This window comes from Ictalurus furcatus, chromosome 25 (genome assembly GCF_023375685.1).
Source record: "Ictalurus furcatus strain D&B chromosome 25, Billie_1.0, whole genome shotgun sequence".
In the NCBI taxonomy this organism is placed as follows: Eukaryota; Metazoa; Chordata; class Actinopteri; order Siluriformes; family Ictaluridae; genus Ictalurus; species Ictalurus furcatus.
In genome coordinates, this window is record NC_071279.1 from 7,174,637 (window position 1) to 7,192,874 (window position 18,238).

At 39.0% G+C, this 18,238-nt stretch overlaps 1 protein-coding gene across 6 annotated transcripts in view; it reads left to right on the forward strand.

Moving 5' to 3' along the window:
* The window catches only part of mark3b (MAP/microtubule affinity-regulating kinase 3b), a 59,759-nt gene that overhangs the window by 31,174 nt on the left and 10,347 nt on the right, over positions 1 to 18,238 (forward strand). For 4 of the 6 annotated variants that reach the window (XM_053613610.1, XM_053613611.1, XM_053613612.1 and 1 more), the window contains exons 4-15: positions 1,867 to 1,915; positions 6,078 to 6,143; positions 6,269 to 6,339; positions 7,296 to 7,352; positions 8,786 to 9,022; positions 9,725 to 9,844; positions 10,530 to 10,629; positions 11,896 to 12,008; positions 12,639 to 12,786; positions 12,956 to 13,167; positions 13,285 to 13,388; positions 15,713 to 15,979. In XM_053613610.1, the coding sequence (XP_053469585.1) occupies positions 1,867 to 1,915; positions 6,078 to 6,143; positions 6,269 to 6,339; positions 7,296 to 7,352; positions 8,786 to 9,022; positions 9,725 to 9,844; positions 10,530 to 10,629; positions 11,896 to 12,008; positions 12,639 to 12,786; positions 12,956 to 13,167; positions 13,285 to 13,388; positions 15,713 to 15,979 (1,544 nt within the window). Of the gene's footprint in view, positions 1 to 1,866; positions 1,916 to 6,077; positions 6,144 to 6,268; positions 6,340 to 7,295; positions 7,353 to 8,785; positions 9,023 to 9,724; positions 9,845 to 10,529; positions 10,630 to 11,895; positions 12,009 to 12,638; positions 12,787 to 12,955; positions 13,168 to 13,284; positions 13,389 to 14,383; positions 14,564 to 15,712; positions 15,980 to 18,238 lie in introns of all 6 variants that reach the window. The other 2 variants (XM_053613615.1, XM_053613614.1) reach the window with 2 other exon arrangements.

Here is an 18,238-nt window from a genome sequence, read left to right on the forward strand (position 1 = left end):
ACGTCACAGACCCAACTAATCTATAATGAAACCCGTTGTCAATTATCGATTTTATCGATTAGTTATTGCAGCCCTAGTAGTGTCTTGGATTGTGATACAGTGTAATATATTATATATTACAGTGTAGTATATTACAGTGCATTTTGTGGTATGGTATAGTGTTATAGTGCAGTGTAACATCTTGTATATTATAATGTAGTGTATTATATTGCAGTATAATGTCTTGTATGTTATAGTGTAGTATATTGTGGTGCAGTGTACTGTCTCGTATATTATAGTGTAGGGTAGTATATTGTACTGCGTTTTTTTGTGTGTCTTATAGTGTAGTATATTGTAATGCAGTGTACTGTCTCGTATATTATAGTGTAGGGTAGTATATTGTACTGTGTATTTTTTGTGTTATAGTGTAGTATACTGTAATGCAGTGTACTGTCTCGTATATTATAGTGTAGGGTAATATATTGTACTGTGGTTTTTTTTTGTGTTATAGTGTAGTATACTGTAATGCAGTGTACTGTCTCGTATATTATAGTCTAGGGTAATATATTGTACTGTGTATTTTTTGTGTTATAGTGTAGTATACTGTATTGCAGTGTAATGCATATTAAAGTGTAGTATATTATAGTGCAGTGTAGTGTTTTGTTTTGTGGTTAAGGTGTAGTATATTATAGTTCAGAGAGTAGTATTTTGATATTGATATTTATAAATGTAATGCAGCATAATGACGTGCATGTTTAAAAAATATTTTTAAGAGAAATTAGAATCACCTGAACATGATTACCAGTGAAATAAGGACAAAATGAAACTGAATCTCCTCTTTCTCTGTTTCCTGGATACTGTGGGGTGCGTGCGTGCGTGTGTGTGTGTTTGTGTGTGCGTGCATGAGTGTGAGTGTAAGTTAGCGCTTGTGTGAAGTTATTTCAAGGCACAGAAGTTCCCGTCCTCACTAGAGCACAGTGTTCAGTGTTGGTTTGTGTACTCGGATTGCTCACACAGCAAAATGCCAGAACCCTCAGTGAAAGGTTGAGTGTCTAGAGAGATAATGGAAGGAAGGAACATGACCGCACAAGAGGAGGGTGGGGAGAAAGATGCCTTGGCAAATTTATAGAAGTTTGTTTATAGAAATTTATTAGAAAATGTCACAAAGGAAACCTTAATGTTATTGGCTGTGTGTATAATGGGAACCGTCCCCCTCTCACCAAAGCATCTGTGGCTCTCTGCCATGCAGTTTTTTTTTTTTTTTTGGCGACAGTAACTCAATAGCATCGTCCTCTTGTTGGCGTGGGGGTCATAAGGTTGTGTGTAAATGGGGGAGGGTCACAGGGTTATAGAAGGCTGGTAGTCTCAGTCTGTCCAGGAATGTGTGTTTCATAGAATGAACGAGGAAAGAGGCAAGGAATGTATTAAAGCTACAACAGACCTCTCTAGTGCATGGTTTAAATGCTGATTTAATAACGTTATCCTCTTCACTTCCTGTGTGTCAGTGTATGGTGTTCTGTAGAAAGAAAGTGCTGAACAGTGTCCCCTCAATTAGTAATGTGTATTCTGAGTAGTATCTTCAGTGTCCTGTCTGTTTTGACTGTTGAATGAATCTAATGGAGCAATAAAAGATCCAGATTTATTCCTCACTCTCGCAACTGCATAGAGTTTCTGATTAGTGCTAAAATAGTCACTTAATAATACATAGTGTTTGCTGAATAATACGCCTGAGGAACAAGCTCGGACAGGGTTAATGCAGGGGTTAGTGCTCGTTACAGCTAAAAGCTGTAATCTCTGGGAGTTAGTTGTTATAGATAGTGTCTGTAAACAAGCTGTTGTGTATGTACATATTGTTCTAATTGACTTTTCTCTCTCCTTGTTTTAAAGCTCTTCCGAGAAGTAAGAATAATGAAGATTCTGAACCATCCAAATATTGGTGAGTTTCTGAGATTCTCATAACTTAGACACACACACACACGCACAACCTTTTAAACGTTAAATTTAAATATAAATATAAAATAATCCTATTTTCAAAAATATATAATTTTTTAATATAATTAAAAAAAACCAATCTAATATTTTAATGTTCATAATAGTGTAATTCTAATAGTAAGTATAGTATTTAAAGAATATTTGCCTATTCATATGTCTATTTGGCTATTGATATTTTGGCGATTTATTTGAGCTAAAGAATTATTTTAAAAAGTCATTAAAAAATTTCTTTCTACCCAGAGAACCCATTTTTAGTGATAATTAAATGAATGATTAATTCATAATTTTTTTTAAAAAATATTAGAGTCCATTTGGTATTATTTATAGGCATATTAACTTTGATAACATGGGCTGTGATTTCCACCACTGTTATAAAAGAAAAAAAAATCTCACGGTTTTCCTGGCTATGCGTCGCAGACCCTCGAAGCCCCCAGACCTCGCTTTGAGAGCCATGAATTCCTAAGGACTTGCCTTCTTTAGCTGGGTCTACCTGGCACTTACTCTGAAATAATGTGAGGAACAGGATGTATTTCTGTGTATTTACATGGATCTCTGGCATCTCTACCAATGTTTAACCTATTTGTACATTCTGTATATTTTCTCCATGTTCATGTCAGAACAGCGCAAATGAGTAAGTGTGTGTATGTGTGTGTATGCGACAGTTTAGCTCACGCTGATGTAGACAGTGTTTAGAGTGAGGAGGAGGGAACCTAATTAATAATAACCTCAACCCACACACATCCTAACCGTTCTTCCTTCCACAATCCAAGCATCTTAAATAGCTTCTCACTCTATCGTAAAAGGCTAGCTTTATGAAGATCATTTTCTGCATTGATTAAAAGAAAACGCTCTGAATTCATACATCTGACAGAGCCATGAGGGGAATGTGTCGGGGAGACATTGATATCTCGTAGTGTTTGAATAAATAGGATGGTTTTAGGAAATATATCTTATAACTGGTTTTTGTAGCAAACTGCGTTACGTTTTCTCAGCAATCTGTGCGAGTATTTTTGTATAATGTCTGTAGATATGCTTAGTCAGAGCTTTTGTTTTGAGAAACTAAATAAGTAAGTACCACTGATTTGGAGATAGTTGACGAGGTACGTTTTTGAATTTTTATCCAAGATTAATTTGAAACAATCCATATAGATGCTTACCTTGCTCGGTGTGAAATAATTTACACTTTAAAAAAAAAAAATTTTTTTTACTTAATATCCTCTATGTATTTTATTAAAAATAGCTAAAAAATGAAAAAATCTTCTATTCAGTTGTCTTCATTGATTTGTTTGCCTATTTAGTTTTATGTGCTTGTTCTTGTATATCTACCCTTATATTCACTTATACATTTTTATTCATTTATTATTTATAAACTTGCTTATAGTTTATCACACACATACAAGTCTATCTTTCCTATACACATATATGTTTTGCTTGGACAAAAATGTTATGTGAACAGTTTTTCCTCACGTTTTACACTTCTGCACATTTCCTTACAATTTCTTACTCACTCGTGAATCTTTAGCATTATTTTATATATAAAAGAGTTTTTTGTTACGGCCAAGAGTGCTTGATTTTTATTATTTATTTATTTTTTGTTTGTTTTGTTTTGTTTTGTGCTTTTATGCTGAAAACAACTTGAATTGGTGAAATAGTTGTGCACGGTCTTTCACAGTGATGTTTGTTGTTAAATGAGACCTTTTAGCTGTACTCATGTGCGATGTCCTTGAATCGAAGAGGGCTTCGGCTGAATGTGTGTTGTGACGTGACGCGTCTTGGCCCAAATCTGCAGAACGTTTGCGGTAATTTTGAAAAAATTGCATTGCTTGCTTGATTTTGCATTAAGATCTGGGACTGGTAAAAGAAAGCCATGTGTGAGCAGGATAAATTGGAGTGTGCATATGCGCAATTCAATGAGAGAAGAAATCGTGCACACAGATTAGACTACTGAGCGCTTGACTTTTGGCAGGAAAATAACTCCACAGTTGATCAGACAGATGCCCTCGTCGCACACATGGAGCCAAATTAATCCTTTTGGAGTGCAGAAGGACTACGCATGTTCTCAGTGTTTTTGACTAATTATTGCATTATGTGCAATTAGGTCAGTAATTGCAGAATTGGCTGAAATAGTGTGATTCAGAAAAAACACACACACAAACAAAACTGTCACACAAGTCCTTTTAAAAACATGTCACTTACAGTACCGGTAGCCACACAGATTACTCTGTGTTATTACTTTGTTTTAAATAAGTCATTTGTTTTTTGAAAAATGTTGGTAAGAGCTGTCACTTGATTGAAGCTTGTAGAACTAATCTTTTTGTGTCTGTGTGTGTGCGCAAAATTTGAGTTCAGTTAATTCCTCTCAAGTGTAAAAACCCTACTTGGGATTTTAGATGGACCACTGAGTGTTTAAACTACTCCCTCTAACTCTCGAAGAGCCCTCTAGGAATCTGGCTGGACGAAAAGTGCAGATATTATCATGGCATCGCTCTGATTGCACGTACTTGTCGCCTGCAGCTGTCTGCTGTGGGCTGAGAGCGCACACACACACACACACACACTCAAGTAGCAGATAATCTGGCCTGGGGATGTCTCTTCTTTGGCATAAGTGAGGTTATTGTGTTTGGTCGCATATTATCTCTTCCGTAGCAATGACCTACTTTTTCTTTTCTAGAAGAAAAACATTGTCTTGTCATTGTCAAAATTTTGGTACCGGTATTGCATTAAGACAAGAGAACAGGAAGTGGTTCAGGGTGCAGGATATGTCGGATGTAAGTGGCAGTGTAGCTGTACAGTCATGATGTGGTTTTGTAGAAGTTCAGGTTGATAGTGTTATGGTAGTATAAATGTTGTAGTTTATTGGGCCCCAACCAACTAGTTTCCTTTCTGTTTCAGTCAGTAGGTTACAATATTTATGTAATATAAGATTCATGCAGCATAATTGTTATAATTACAATAATATTACATATGTATCATTGTAAGGAGTATAACATGACAGGGCATGCTGTTATAGGAAAATAATCAATGCCCGGGCAGTGTTACAACTCCACAGAGTTGATCATTTTTCTATAACAGAACGTTCCAGAGTGTTCTATTCCTTTTATACCACAGGCAGTTGTCAAACTTTGCACATTGTACTTTTTGTTCATTTGTAATTCATGTGTAAAGTTGGCGAATGTCCATGCAGTTAGTTCCTGTTATTACATATAAAAGCTATGCATAGTTAATAAGAATTTAATAAAACTTCATCTTATTCATCATATTACGTCATATTACTGAGAACCACAAAGCTCTCTGTTCTGCAGACTTCCCCATGTTGCAATAGTTACAGCTTGACCTCTTAGTCCTCCATACAAGTCCCCGTGTAAGAAAAAACGATTCCATTTTGAAGTGAACAAATACTGACCAATCTGATTTGAGAATTCAAACAGAGCTGCGGTACGGAGATATGCATCAAGGTTTACTTTTCATAAGTATGAGACTTGGCACAGCAATGTTAGGACATTTACAGTACCACATAACTGTTGAACAATACTGATGCTGAAACATCGTGAAAAGCCAGCATCGGTTTCAACAAATGACTTCAGATTCATCCAAGGGATTACAGTAAAGGTCTTCTACACGGTCACGTAACACAACACGTTGAGACGATCTCTGCATGGATTGCACGCGCAGTTGCAAGAGTTATATTTACTTATTGAATCAAATAGAAAATATCTCTGCATATCAAATGGTTTCCTACGAGCTCTACAGCTGCACCACTGTTCGTGAAACAATGCTGTCTCAGCATGTGTTGTTATATAATCCTGCTTTAAAGTATTACAGCAAAATGTATGCATTTATTTTTTTTTACTTCCTTTGTGGAATAGTTTCAAAAATCCATATATGATTTCCAATAAAGTAAGAACTTATTTTAACTCCCTCATCCTGCCTGAGGTTTCCAGCACCTGTATATCTCCACTCAGTACTCATGAACACTCTCACTGATGGGATGAAGGGTGACCAGTGCCGGTGCCATACAAATTTAAAGTAGAGGCCTAACTAAAATGTGTACTGAACTATTTCTCTTTTTGTCTCTGTTTCTCCTTCTCCCTTTCTCCGTCCTTCAGTAAAGTTGTTTGAGGTCATTGAAACGGAGAAAACCCTTTATCTGGTGATGGAATACGCCAGTGGAGGTGAGCACATGTATATTATTTCGTTACCAATTTCACCCCTTTTTGTAAATCTTAAAGTTCTCTATTACTGGGAGTGTAGTGCATACGTGAATGCTGTGTAATGTAGTGTGTGGTTTCCTTTGCAGGGGAGGTGTTTGACTACCTCGTAGCACACGGCCGGATGAAGGAGAAGGAGGCCAGGGCTAAATTTAGACAGGTATAGTACCGCAGTGTGCTCAAAGCAGTATAAAACTGCCATTTTCACAGGCGTCATGCCATTACATTTAGGCCATATTGCTATACTGCAGTGTGTATTAGCAGGCTGGCATTACAGTTATGATGTAAATGCCCACATGCAGTGCGCCAGACCACGTCTACCAAGTCAGTCGTGTAGGTTTTTAAATATCCAGGGTCTTCCTCTCCTCCTCCCTCTCCTCCTGCTCAGTGTAGTGCTGCAGCTGCTAGGAGATTGGCTTATCTGGGTCAGGATGTAGCACTAGGCACATTACAGCATTACATGGATGCTTCCAGATCCTTCCCCAGTCAGACAAGGCGAAAAATGGAAACATGTCGCCAACCTGGAATTTTGCTTCTTTTAAAGCCACAGTCCATGTCAAAGATGGACTAAATCTGTTTAATTCACTGTGGCTACAATGGTGTAGAACCTAAAATGAACAATCTGGAATAATAAATGAATTATTAATACAAAATATTCATATAAACGAGACTCATGAGTCTTTCAGTTATTTATTTGTTCACATTAGGGTGTTTCTGTATCAGCCTTTGTCCCCCATCTTTATATTAATTCCATATTTATGACCTTTTAAGAATAAAAAATAATGTGAAATAATACTGTACATATGCGACACTGTATCGTCCCTTCTTTGTCAGACGGTAAGGAATAAAACGACAAAATGTGCAGCCAAATGATCAAAGCAGTGAGGTTTAGCTCCTAGATGGTAGCTCCATCCAAATCACTCCAGACCACGTTGTGCTAGCCAGACACATGTCCTACTTTTAATCAATGGGATTCTGGGAAAATGCGGCCAAAGCGGTCGATGTGACTAATTTGACTTTCACACACCACTCCACATCATGGGTCATTCGATTTGTCCTGCTGTGTGCCAACCTGACTGCTAAACCTGCTGTTCTTTCTCTCCATCTCTCCTTTAGATCGTATCAGCTGTACAGTACTGCCATCAAAAACACATTGTGCACAGAGACCTCAAGGTAAGGGCAGACCAGTGTTGCTCTGTGTAGACAAGTGGAGCAGGGCTTCTCACTCACTCTCTGACCAGGCTTAGCTACTGTACCAGTAACCACAAAGGCAGGAAAATTCTAAAGTGACGACATCCGACTGCTCCAGAAAGATCATTCTTAGATAACTAAGTTAACTGCCAACTAAGCGCTCATCAGTGAGCTATGGCACAAACACTCGTTGCTCAGACATAATGACTAATACACACCGTGATTGTTGGTGGAATTGGACTGTGCCTTATTTTGCACTCTAGATATTTACTATTTAAGTTTTCCCCCAGTGGCTGTTTATTTTTGTTTTATTACTTATTTATTTATTTATTTATTTATTTATTTATTTCAGATTGCACTATAAGTGACTGATCGTTTTGTCAGTTTGGGAAGTATGGCCGTACTGTATGTAGCTTCCAGCAGACAAAATGATGTAGAAAAAAAAATTTAATTCAACATTTGCGAATAGTAACCAAATAAAAAGTCACAGTTATTGGAAATATTTGGTGAATATTAAATAATGTTTCTATGCTTTCTGGTTTTTCCTACTTTCATTTCATTCATATTCATTCATATTGGAATACTTTATAATACAATATTTTCCACACCCGTTTCAGTTACCTTTGCAAGAGCATCAGGCATTGCCACTGACAACCACAACACCAGTTGGTTAACAGTCACTGGTATAATTAGATCTGATCTTAGAGCTTGCTGAATTTGAATGCAGATACTGTTTCCTCAGTATGGGATTGTATGGTATGGTGTCCTCTTTGTTCATGTAGCTGATTTCTGTGAAATCGCAGAATGAAGAAGGCAACAAATTGGAGAGTTGATCATCTTTATGGTTTATAATAAGGTGTAGAAATGGTTCATACTGTGAACAAAGTTTCTTCCAAAACAGTACAAATCATCCAGAAGCACTAGACTTGCCTTTGCGTTGGAATAACGGTGGAGAGTGCGTGCACTGTAAACATCAGCAAGAACGCAGGGTGGATGCTGAGTGATGAAAGAAGAAATGTTACTGCTCGGTTGCCCATTTCACCTTTTAGTCTCCATGCTCTCTTACTCTGTGCTTCTTAAATGATGCATGAGATCTTAAAAACCATGTCAGGAGCAGGGGGAAAACCTCATTTGGTGACATCTGTTCTGTCTTTATTTTGCCCTCTTTTCTCCATGGAATGCTCTGGCAAATGAGGCTTATATGATGATACCCTACTTCCTTCTTTTCTGTAATGTTGTTATTTGCTTTTATTTCCCACCTCTTGTTGTTGTAAAATTGTAATAAAAAAATTATAATAATAATTTAAAAAATTGGCAGATGTTTCTGATAAAGAATTGAAATCTGCTGTGCTTGGAGTCTGTTGGAGCATGGCATTGATCATCATCATCTTTGTTGTTTACTTTTCCACTCTTAGGCAGAGAATCTGCTGCTAGATGCAGATATGAACATTAAGATAGCAGACTTCGGCTTCAGTAATGAGTTCACGCTGGGCAACAAGTTGGACACGTTCTGTGGCAGTCCACCATACGCCGCTCCTGAGCTCTTTCAGGGAAAGAAGTACGATGGACCTGAGGTGGATGTCTGGAGCCTGGGGGTCATTCTCTACACGCTAGTCAGTGGATCGCTGCCTTTTGATGGCCAGAACCTGAAGGTCAGTATGTCCTTGTAATGAAAAGTCATTAATACCCAGATTAGTATACATGTATACAGTGCCTTGTATACATCTTCACCCCCACTTGAACTTTTCCACATTTTGTGCTGTTGCAATTACAGCTGGAAGTGTTCTAGAATAGATCTGTTCACTTTGCACATCTGGATCCTGATGTCTTGGCCATAATCCATGACAAAATTGCTCAAGCCTTGTATAATAATTTTGCCACTGAATTGAGGGCTGTGTTTTGACTGGGCCATTCTAACATGTTCAGGTTCTTGTTTTCGAACTGACATGGAGATTTTGAGCAAGCTTCTTGTAAAAACCTTCTACCGTTCTCATGGTTGTTGTCATAAGATACATCTCAAATAGCATACTGTAAACTATACTGTAATACTACTAATCTAGAATATCCAGAACCTTACTACGTAGAACAAAAAGAGAATTGTTAGCCGCTACAAGCAGTAACCTTTTCTTGAGGAATGCGATGGAGCAATACAAGTAAACAATTGTCTAAAGAACGATTTCAGAATACACAGGAAAGCCATCTTTCATATGCGTGGTATAAATCAACTAGAACGCTAGCCAGAGATGTTGTGTCTCAGTGGCCGGTTGAAACGAGATCGGTTTGTCATCATCACTTCCCCAGCTAGGTGTTTAAAGATCCTGTTTTCTGTGTCTGTATTATGCTGATCGATGCAGGAGCTGCGGGAGCGAGTGCTAAGGGGGAAGTATCGCATACCCTTCTACATGTCGACTGACTGCGAAAACCTCCTCAAGCGCTTCCTGGTGCTTAATCCTATCAAGCGGGGTACACTTGAGGTGAGAGAAAGCAGAAACATGTAATGTGGAAACATGGTTTGATTTACTTTAAAGCCATCCTCCCCGCAACCCCAACTTCCTTAAAAAAAAAAAAAAAAAGGCTCTGTGACTTTCATACCACAGTACACAAGCCACGGACAGCTTGCTCATTAGCAGGGGTCCAAATCAAATTCGGGTCAAAGTTGAGGCAACCAAATGAAGGTTTGGTTCAGAGTAACGAGTGGTGTCGGGAAAACAGAGTCAGCACTACACTGTACTACACTGAACAAAACATCATCTGCTTAGGTCTTGAATAATTTAGAAGTTCCCACTTAGCATCACTCAGCTCTGCAAGAGACTAATGCTCTGGGCTCTTCACTAACACTAAAGCTTAGCTTAGCTGCTGGGCTTTTGTCCAACTGACCAGCTCATATATTAAATATTACAGTAGCATACACTGTATCAGTTACATGTAGAGATGTGCTGTATACGGTGTATATAATACTAAATATCAACAAGAGGCATGCCAGAAACTGAGGTTCTTGTGCAGTATGATTGGGGAGAAAGATAAAAAAATCCCCAACAACGTCCTGTCCTGTTTATCCACTCTCTTTCGTGTTCCTCTCTTCTCAATCATTTAACATTGCTGTTTCTTAACCTTAAAGCTGGACATGAACTGTTCTGTAATTCTGTGCGTCCACTTCAGCAAATCATGAAGGACCGGTGGATCAACGCTGGCTTTGAGGAGGATGAACTCAAGCCCTTTATGGAGCCAGAGCTCGACATCTCAGACCAGAAAAGAATAGGTATGACACCAAACACCAAGGGTTTTTTTTTTTGGGGGGTTTTTTTTTTTTAACCACAGCAGCTAAACTCATGACCTGCATGATTAAATGTCCAACATTAGCGTTGTAAACAAAAAAAGCGGAAGTCATATTGTATGTGATGTGTAAAGCTAGTTCTCTTTGTGTAACTGAAGGGTGTTGTCATATTCACTGGAAATTGTGCTGTAGATTAGCTGAATTGAGCATATATCTTCATCACTATGCTCCTCCATCTGATCATCTACTATAGAAATGTTATTACATTAATAATGTAATAATATTTAAATTGTTACCATTTTTTTTTTTTTAGACAGTTGGGAAAACGGGAGGTTTTAGGAGTTTATTTAGGTTTGCAGTTCAGATAAGGAAGTGCTGTGTGAAATAAACCACAATCTGTTTCTGCCTGTCTGTGCTGTGTAATCTCCTATCAGAACCTTCAGCCTCTGTTTGTCTGTATGAGCGTGCATGTGGCATGTCTGTGTTTTGCCTCAGCCTAAAACAAGCGTTAACCTGGAATGATTCCTTCAACGTGAGGCTGCTGGTGTTTGATGTGCCTCTGAGCCTCAGTGACTAGGGGTCGATGGAGCTCAGGCAGACTCTGTACTTTCCACTGGTGCTCTGGGCAGTCTGCCCTTCAAACACACCATCAATAGATCCCAATCTATCCATTTCCTAGGATTATTGTGATGGTATTTTAATTGGATTTTATTTCTCAACGCACTACAACAGTATTTGTGCTACGCCTTTGCAAATAACAGCACCTGTGTCTCTAGACTAGAGGTTTTTATGATATTTATTCTGTGATAAAATCAACATTGTGGTGCACTTTTCTGAGCATTTTGTTTTCTGCCCTTTTCTACCTTAAGTACTTTGAAATGTTTAAAACTTCATTCGGCTCCAAAAAAAAAAAAAAAAAAAAAGAAAGCTCCATTCAGCAAAGCCTCAGCTTTCCTGTGTATTATGACACACATCATTTAAGTAGCACAGTATGAAATTTTTGCCCTATACCACAGCACTCTTGATTGATTCTGATCTCGTTCTGGTCTGTTATCATTTGTATGGTCACAAATGAAACAGTCTGTGCTGTCTTGGTAACATGAAGAGATCTGTGGTTGGTTGTAACGGAGAAAGAGGGTGGTTGTTGGATTATTTTCCTATAACAGAATGCCTCATTTACATATTGCAAACTACTCTGTTTTGTACTTCAACTGCTCCATTCACCTAAGACGTGTGCTGCATTATTTGCAGATATAATGGTGGGAATGGGTTACTCCCGTGAGGAGATCCATGAGTCTCTGACTAGGATGAAGTATGATGAGATCACTGCAACCTACCTGCTGCTGGGTAGGAAGCCCACTGAGGTGAGTCAATTCTAGGAGACAAGCTAAGATAGGCTAAGTGCCACATTAAACCCACTCAGTTGAATGAGATAAGTGCTTTGATTTAAGGTCTGTATAGATTTTAACTCACGGAGGTCTGTGTTTTTAGATATGAGCAGAGCCTTGAGTTTTTGCAAGTTTAGAATGAGGCTCGGAGAAATAGAGATATATTCTTATGGCTGAAGCATTTGTCAATTAATGCTGCAGGTCTGCTGCTGGGTTAGCTTTTCCTTTCGTTATGTAAGTTATGCAGGAAAGGTTACGTTGGATTGGGTTCTGTAGTTTCTTAGTAAGTAACTCTGCATGTCTGGTCATCAATACTGTATAAATGTATTCTTGTTTATTTAAAACATATGACAGTCACATGGCTTGCTGCATGTCTAGTCACACTATCCGAAAGGGAAAAACCAGAAGTGTAACCTCAAGTCTAGAAAAGAAAAGCATTGCTGATTTTTTTGTCTCAACATTTAATCTGTTATTCACTTACATTTAATGTGTTTAGAAGTTCACAGAAGAATGATTCTCCCCCTGAACAAGAGGGAGCTTGTCGTCTGATGGGAATAAAAGTTGATATAAAGTAATTGTGGCCCTGTTTGTTACCTGCGCTCTTAGTTGGATGCTGCTGACTCCAGCTCCAGCAGTAACCTGTCCCTGACCAAAGTCAGACCCAACAGTGAGCACAACAATGGCCAATCACCATCTCACCTCAAAGTCCAGAGGATCACCTCCAACCAGAAACAACGCCGCTTCAGTGACCAGGGTGAGCGCCATCATACCGCGTCTTGCATCCTCAAGAGATGTCCCCAAGGATTGGGAATGTAGTGACTGAAATTGTCGTAAATAATGCACTGTTGGTGAGTTATGCCTAAGCTCTGTCTCTGCCTTTCGCCTCATGTCTCTCCTATTCCGTCCTGTGCCTCTCCCCACAGCTGGTCCTGCTATTCCCTCAGTGGGTTACCCGAAGAGAAGCCAGACCACCACAGCAGATAATGAGCACAAAGAGGAAAGCAGTGCCCAGCCTCGCAAGTCCAGCTCTTCCGGGAGCCGTGGCGTGGCACCCCCTAGCCCCCTGCTGGGCAACGCCAACAACCCAAACAAGGCTGACATTCCTGACCGCAAGAAGGCCTCCACTGCCCCTGGGGTCAGTCACCAGCTTCTCTCTTTCTGTCCTCTGAAATTGCGTCCTTTTTTTATGACATCCTCTAATTGCATTTAAGCTTTTACAGACCTTTTCACCATCTTAACATTTTTTCCACAGAGTAACACTGTGTCTGGGGGGATGACCAGGAGAAATACATATGTTTGTAGTGAACGCACTGCTGGGGACCGGCACTCTGTCATCCAGAACGGCAAAGAAAACAGGTGAGCTCATCACTTTTTGAATCATTAAGATGCCAAGATGGCTTTTAAACATAATGGACAACAGTCAATCGCAGAGAGACGGAGCTTGGGGGATATGCACCTAGCGTGCATAAAGTGTGAAGAGGAATGCTCCGGAGGCATCTCTCAATGCCTTTCTTCGTATGGGTTATAGCCTTTATCTCCTTAATACCTACATTGGGAGCGCATTAGTAGAAGAAAATAGGATCAGCATGAAGTGTGTGATATAAAAGGGGCTATTTTAATGTAAGCTACATGTATAAAGCCACATATCATGCATGTTTATTTTTCTAGAAATGGATAAATGAGCAGTTGTCTCTTAATTACCAAAGGCTAGGTGCTGCCAAATAAATAAATCATATGACCATGTGTGATGCGATCATTCGTATTTGCAGAGAAAACAGTCTGACAAACACATCCCTCCTGCGTTTTATCACAGAGGAGATGTGTAAACTTAGTACACACGTCACCCAGTGAGCCGAATCCCATCCCGAACTTTGCTAAGAAAACTGCCTTGTTTTTTTTTTTTGTTGTTTTTTTTTAATAAATACTTCCTACAAGCCCACGTTAAGTGTTTTGTAGTATGCTCTGCTACATTCAAATCCAAGCCCTAATCATTTTTTATTATTATTATTATTTTTTTTTTTAAATCAGATGTATTTTTTTCCCCGTCTGGAGATGTAATTAAAGCAACCATCCATCCATTTATTTATTCCAATGTGTGTTGTGCTGCAGGCTCTGAATCTGATTGCACTGTATTATAGCTAGCCATGTCTGAAGAAATGTGCAGCTTTTACACCACTCTTTACTGCATGGGCCAGAATCCTCTTATGTGCTGCTTCCACCACAACAAAGGAAGCAGAATGCAAAAAGCGTGCAGCACTTTCTCTCTCTTTTTGCATTCCTATTGCACTGTTATCCATCCTTATTACTGTTTTGTTCAAATGCACATTGTTTTCTGCTGCCTGCTTGGCCAGCCTGAGTGAAATGTCAGCGTGTGCCGCCGCAAGTCCGTCTTCATATGCTGCTGCTCTCACTGCTTCGTCTGCCTCGGTTCGTCTGAGGCACTACAAAGCCACGCCACTTTCAGCTTCTGGCTACACCTGCCGCTCTACACTGCCCCCTAGTGACGGTCCCACTGAACTCTTCAGGCCCAAGTAAAGATTAGCTCGGCATCTGACTCACTAACTGCACCATGACCCTACCCTGACTCTAATGCCCACTGACCTCTCTACTGGCTGCATTTATAACACTTTTTACTGCCTGCCACCTGCCACTCATCCATGTGGGGGCCCCTCCCACTTCCCCACGCTCTAGTCTCGACTAATCAGTAAAAGTGTGTCTGAGACGATCCCTTTCTCCTCTGTGTGCTCAAACTGTCCACGCTAACTTCCCATGTGTAATCCCACTACATGTAGTGGAAGTTAATTATGTTCTTATAAATAAGTCTAACATTGTCTAATACATAAAGTCTGACAGACCTTTGAAGCAGGTAAGATCAGTGTGTGAGAATCTGTGATAGAGCCATAAAGAGGTCAAGGATAGCTCACAGTGGTTGTAGCTAATAAACCGATAGTGAGCGACATGAATATAAATTAAAGTAGAAGTGTCCCAAATGATTTGCTCCCTCTTCGTTCCATGCATAATATAGCAGGGAAATGAGCTAGATGAGAGCATCCTTAACTCTGGCTCCATGCCTTATTGGTTTTATTGGATTCTGGATTTCATTATTTACAGGAGGTGTAAACTAGAACCTGCTTTCATGTTAGTTTATTGGTGATATTTTGCATACAGTTGAGCATTTACTGAAGCGACTGAAGGGTGATTTTCTTTAATGTAGTATCATGCTAAATGCTCAGCATTTAAGCAGAATGCCCTGTAGTAGTAAGTCTAAGCCACTGGGTCCCATTCTAGGAGCTTCAGTAGGATTGATGAAGCGTCTCAGATAAGTCATCAAGTCTCATTATCAGTACTGGAGCCAGCATTGAACTGTGACTTTTTCAAAATCTGCTCCACTGTATTTGATGACATCAGCATGTGTGATGAAGCAGATACCGCACATGAACATGGGACACAAATTTGGCGCAATCGCACTTGTGATGTTTAACGTTTACTAAAAGAATGTCAGTGTCAGATCAGCATGTTATGAATATCAGGTATGAAGCTCTAATATTAGTATTGTCTTGAAAATGTAAAAAAATAACATGACCTGTGCACTCTTGCCTAGATTTACTACAACGTTACATTCAAAAATCTTCTAGAAAAATTTCCCTCATGAACATTGACCTCACATTACTGCTCCTCAGCACAACCACGCCCTCTTCGCAGCGAAACCCTGGGGCCTCCACCCACAGCATCAGTAGCGCCACGCCACCAGACCGCCTCCGTTTCCCACGAGGCACGGCGAGTCGCAGCACCTTCCACGGTGGCCAGTTGAGAGAGCGACGTACGGCCACGTACAACGGACCCCCTGCCTCGCCCACCCTCTCCCATGATGCAACACCACTCTCACAGTCACGCAGCCGCGGGTCAACCAACCTCTTCACCAAACTCACCTCCAAGCTCACACGCAGGTAAGCAAAGGACATCACTTAACAAGGCATCAAACATAACATTTTGATGACACTTTGAAGGAAGAGATACACGACACAATTTGCCACTTGTTTTTTTTTTTTTTTTTTCTTCCAAAACATTACTTTTTTCAAACCATCGGTAATATTAAAGGTTACGTTTCTCATGGGTTCTGCACCTTGATGAATGATTTCAGTGAGCAGTGGAGTAGATGGTGGTCTTATTAAAAATTTATGAAAGAGATACTCACCAGTTAAATCTTCGATGATCTCACTAAACCCAATACCTACTCGGAATGCGACCTTTGTGCCAGCTCATGCAAAACACATAGTAACAGTCCTCGTACAACCAAAACTTCCTGTTTACCATATTTTCAAGACTAAAAATAATTTTTTTCTTTTAGCAGGTGCAATAACTTGTCATGTGAAGCAACATTCTTACTTTAGCCTAATTATAACATTTTTCACAACAAGCATATGCTCTACTCCAGCAGTTACTCTAGTTCACGTGTTTGTTAGTGTTTTTATGGTAGACTGCCCAAATGAAATCACATGCTTCAATAAGTATCATGTTTGTGAATAAAAACAGAGTAGTGTTGACAAGCAGAAATGACCAAACTGGAGTTAGATCGAGACTTCTACTCACAACACAGTAGAGACCTTCAGCTTTGAGATCATGTTCGTGATATGAAATGCAAACTGGTCGTGCTGAGCACTGACACCTTTCCTGAAAATTTCATTTTAATCTAGGAATTAATTTAACAAAAGATACCATTCTGACCTCATGTGTCTCCATTTAAGCTTGAACTGTTGTCTGTATTTACCAAAGTAGTGTGAGTAGATACTATACAATGCTGTTAACTTTGTACGAACAGAACACAGAATATCATGGAATAAAAGCTATTTATAAATTGAATTACAAGTTTTCAGAATTAATCATTGCTACATAATGACTACTTTCTATTCTATTTCCTAGGCCTGACAGAGTTATTTGTTTGAAACTGAAATGAAGCTTTTATTTTTTTTAAAGCAGTCTCCATGTATATGCTTGATATTAGAATAGGGTAGGGAGAGTACAAGGCCAAACACCACACATTACTGGTTGATATATATATATATATATATATATTTTTTTTTTTTTACCTTACCTGCTCGATCGCGTACGGTAACATATTCAAAATCAGACAAAATATGAAAGCAGCTCAAAATCATGGCATTTGGATGGAAAATTACTGGGACAAGCAGATTTTGCTTGTAGGCTATTAGTTTATTTGTAATTGACAGTAGTCTGATGGACGAGTCGATTCAGCAACTAGAGAGGAAAAAAAAACCCCACTCCTTATTGACTTTCAAAACAGAAGTTTTCATTTGAGGGCAGTGTTCAGAGGTGACTTAAGCGAGCATAGTGATGCAGAAGTTAGGCAACATTTACACACGTTATGCAGAAATTAGGTGAGAGTTATACACAGTGTCGGTTAAAATGAGGCGTGTCTCAATTACGTGTGATTCTGAACTAAAGCTCATTTTTCTAGCACGGTATCGGCTTGAGAGAGGAGCAATATTCATTTACCTCCCATGTTACAATTTTATTCAGTTGTGTCGAACGGTATTTAAATAATAAAAAAAAAAAACGACATGCAATAGAATATGATGTGCTGGATCAAGTGCTATTTTATACGCTGCTGAATAATGATGTTTGAAGCAATACTCTTAAATTACACCAAATTTTCAGTGATTAATGTAATAATTACAACTGAGGCTATTCATGCAGCATTTACATTGGCAATATACCAGGCTCCTATTTGATTTATTTTGATATTTTTTAGATTTATTTATTTGAATGCTTGCCACTTGTCCTCAAGAAAAATCTGAAAATCCACCCAGAATTCAATTTAAGCAAGTTGCCAACTCTGACTAGGGTCCGTGGTGTAATTTCTTAAGAGGATGATAATCATATACTGCTTCATATTAACGCACTTCATTAGTAAACTAACACACATGTTATTACATTATGTTAGGTACCACTTTTTAACCTGGTCAATTAGGTTTTTATTTCCCCAGGACAAAAATGAAACTCGACCCAGTAGTGGTCTCTGAAGTGCTGTTCTGAAGGCAGTAAAATGTTATATCAAATAAATATGGCTACTCTAAGCATGTTAGGAGATTGCATGTTTATAATCTGGGAAATAGCAGCAATATTAGCACTTGTGATTTCTTGCCCATGCTGCAGATTTTTAATTTCTTATTTATTTATTTATTTAT